Raw genomic sequence first — 3279 nt, 5'->3', positions numbered from 1 at the left:
CATTAAAAATTACGTAGTGGATAAGTAAAGAATAATAAATTATAGGAAATAAATACTACAACTGGGTATTCCCATTAGATCGCGTCATAATACGCAACAAAAGTAACAAGGTAAATTACGTTTTATCACTTTTATGTTACATCTCCTTGCAATAAATACTGTACACTTTGAAAATTGGTTGTTGTGCAATGTTTGAATGTTAATGACCAATACATCTGAAAACATGTCTTCAAAAAAATTTTTTTTTTTTTTAAATTCAAAGCATAAAGCGAAGCAGAAAAGTTAATTAACTATTGATTGACAATTTAAAAAATAATGAATAATAGAAATATTTTTTAAAATAGAAATATTTGCAACGGTGTGTTCATTAAGGAAGCAATAATATATTGTTAATTGCATAATTTTCACGAAATCAAAATATCAACAATTTATTAATCAACAAATATTTGTTGCTAAAACGTAACAGTTTTGTGTAATGGCATTCTTTAATGTCTATTATATAGCAAGAACAATTTTAATAATGAAGAATATTCGTAATTGAAGAATATGAATCAAATTGAAGAATATGAAGTGTGCTTCTTTCTATTTTTTTTAATTCGCTTTTCTTACGTGTATAAAAATCCATCATATAAAAGGATAAGTATTAAAGCTAGCTAATTTTAAAAGTATTTTCGATTACATATATCATTAATCACGTTGAAAACGGCAAGACTATTACAAGACTTGTTCATGTTTTAATGGGTTTTCCCCGGTAAGACTCAGGAGAAACGTCAGTTCTTTATATGGATGTACTTATGTATATATATTATGTATATGTATATACATATGTCTGTGCATGCATCTGCCGAGAATTTCTCGTCCCCTTGCTTGATCGTTTCGAAATTATTAGTTCTTTTTTCATTAACTGGAACTTCAATACAACGTGACATTATCTTTTTTTTATGCAAAAATCCCTAAAACGTAGAAACGTAAGATGGATACTGGAAATGTTGCTTCCTATTAACGAAAATATATTTCGTATAATTGCAATAAAATCAAATATAATTTCAATAACGTTTCCAAATATTTTAACTTATCGTTCTACATTACATATCTTTATGAAGAATGTTTCCATTAATAAATTTTATAATGTTTTTGCTGAAATCTTCAGTTTAATCTTTGTGTTTTAAGACGAATGTTATATTTTAAAATAAAATCAAACTTTAAGTAAATAAATGGCATGATTACATTGATTATTACCGTGCACAGTGTTATCGAGCTTGTTTTAAATAGTACGTATGTTGTGCAACAATTTAGATAATAAAATATTTATACAACTACATATTTATGGTAAGCAAAATAATCATAGAATACTTTTTTTTGTACGTTAAATATGAAATTTCGTAAATTTAGTATTCTATGTTAAAGTCGTATAACATGACAAAATATTCGTGTTTTTAAAAGATAGATATTTGCAGTAGTTCTATTATTTAATAACTTAAAATATAAATGATTAATTTGAATGATACGGAATATATTAATTACACTTATTTGTCACTATTAAAAGATTAATATATCTATAATTAGTTAATACACAAAATTACGATCAAAATGAAATTGCACATAATAATGATTTATGAAAGTTATAGTTGTATTAGTACGTAAATGTACATATATCATAAATATTTTCGTCGAACTTCATAAAAGAAGTAGTAAATTGAAAAATTACTTCACGAGATAAAAGTTTGTATACACATACGGTTGACTTTATCTAATTTGTAAAACTGTGTGTTTATTTTTCCTTTGATCTTTTTGTACACTTGTAATACATTTGTCATAAATATAGTCATGCATTATATAAGAATATGAAATCAGTGGGGCAACAAAAGTATGATCATTTATAATGACAAATTTATCAATATAAATTTGTATAAAAAAACGTTATTAAGTGATAACGATGTAAATAAAATGATTACGTAGTAATTTTGTACTCTCTTTTTGGAATATAAATATGAAATAGATTTAATATTAAGATTATGTATATTGTTAACGAATGTTTTTTTAATTTTAAATTATCTCTAGTACTTATAATTACTTTGTTTTAAGTGAAAGAGAAAGACTAAATACATAGACTAGACTATGTAGATACATAGTGAAAGATTTAGCTTCTAAATTTTGTTAATTTGGTTTCACTGAAACCTTAAGTTTGATATTCGTTAATCATTTCACGTAGTTGTTGACCTTCGGCGACTTCATCGTTCACGAATAGTAAACCTTGAACCTTAAACTTTAAAACTATGGGGTCTGCATAATAAATATTGTAGTATTCACCTTGCTTACACTTTGTTTATACATTACTTATATACGCGTTATTTTGTATGCGTCCTTCGTAACTAAGGATTCAAACCATGTTACAAGTATTAAGTAAGAAATATTTAACATAGAGCAATAATGATACAATGTTATAATATTAACATGCATTTGAAAGGTTAAGGGGATTGAAAAAATAATAATATTTGTGTGAAAATATATTTAAATCATAGTTTCAAATATATTCATTTATATATTAAAGTTTACAGTTTTAAATTCATTACATTTTTATTAAAAGTTGTTTTAATATATAAAAAAGTATATGTATAATTTCAATATATTAAATGTTATTGCATATCAATTCTAAATATCTTAATATAAAGGTTGTTTGATATAAACATTGTTTATAATACAGAAAATAAAATAGTTATTTAATACAATGCATTTTACATAATTTTGTATGTTTAAAGATTTTCTATTTTACACAAAATAGATACATTAGATTTTCAAATCTATTTGAATAATGTATAATAAAGATTTATGAATCAATTTTTTCAGTAAAAGGAAGCCTTTTGTTAGCAGCCTGTATCCTTATCCTAATAACAATGGCCAAGGCAAACGATAACACTCAAGCACTTCGTGCTGTTTCAGAAAGCACAAATCAATTTTCTTCTTCATTCTTTAAGGTAAAATATGTAATAAAGATTGTAGAAGATTGTAAATTATACAAATATATATTTTCAGAGTGTTGCAGAAGAAAAATCAGACAATCTTATAATGTCTCCTCTAAGTGCTGCTGTTGTTCTTGCAATGGCTGCTTATGGAGCTCGTGGAGAAACAGAGAACCAATTTAGAAAACTGCTTCATCTACCATCTCCAGATAGCTTTGGTACATCTGGTTATCAGATGCTCATTGATAATCTAAATGTAAGTGTTACTTCTTTTTTATTACTTAAGTTTTTTATCTTTACTTACTTTTATTATATGATA

The 3279-nt window shown here is 25.0% G+C and overlaps 1 protein-coding gene across 6 annotated transcripts in view; it reads left to right on the top strand.

Moving 5' to 3' along the window:
• The window catches only part of LOC108574570 (antichymotrypsin-2-like), a 17965-nt gene that overhangs the window by 3576 nt on the left and 11110 nt on the right, over positions 1–3279 (top strand). For 3 of the 6 annotated variants that reach the window (XM_017937182.1, XM_017937184.1, XM_017937185.1), the window contains 2 exons: positions 2848–2975; positions 3034–3216. In XM_017937182.1, the coding sequence (XP_017792671.1) occupies positions 2848–2975; positions 3034–3216 (311 nt within the window). Of the gene's footprint in view, positions 1–2301; positions 2404–2847; positions 2976–3033; positions 3217–3279 lie in introns of those variants that run through there. The other 3 variants (XM_017937179.1, XM_017937183.1, XM_017937181.1) reach the window with 2 other exon arrangements.

This window comes from Habropoda laboriosa, unplaced genomic scaffold, assembly GCF_001263275.1.
Source record: "Habropoda laboriosa isolate 0110345459 unplaced genomic scaffold, ASM126327v1 scaffold175, whole genome shotgun sequence".
NCBI classification, from domain to species: Eukaryota; Metazoa; Arthropoda; class Insecta; order Hymenoptera; family Apidae; genus Habropoda; species Habropoda laboriosa.
Note: the sequence above shows the minus strand (reverse complement) of the source record. Positions and strands in the feature narration are given on the sequence as shown.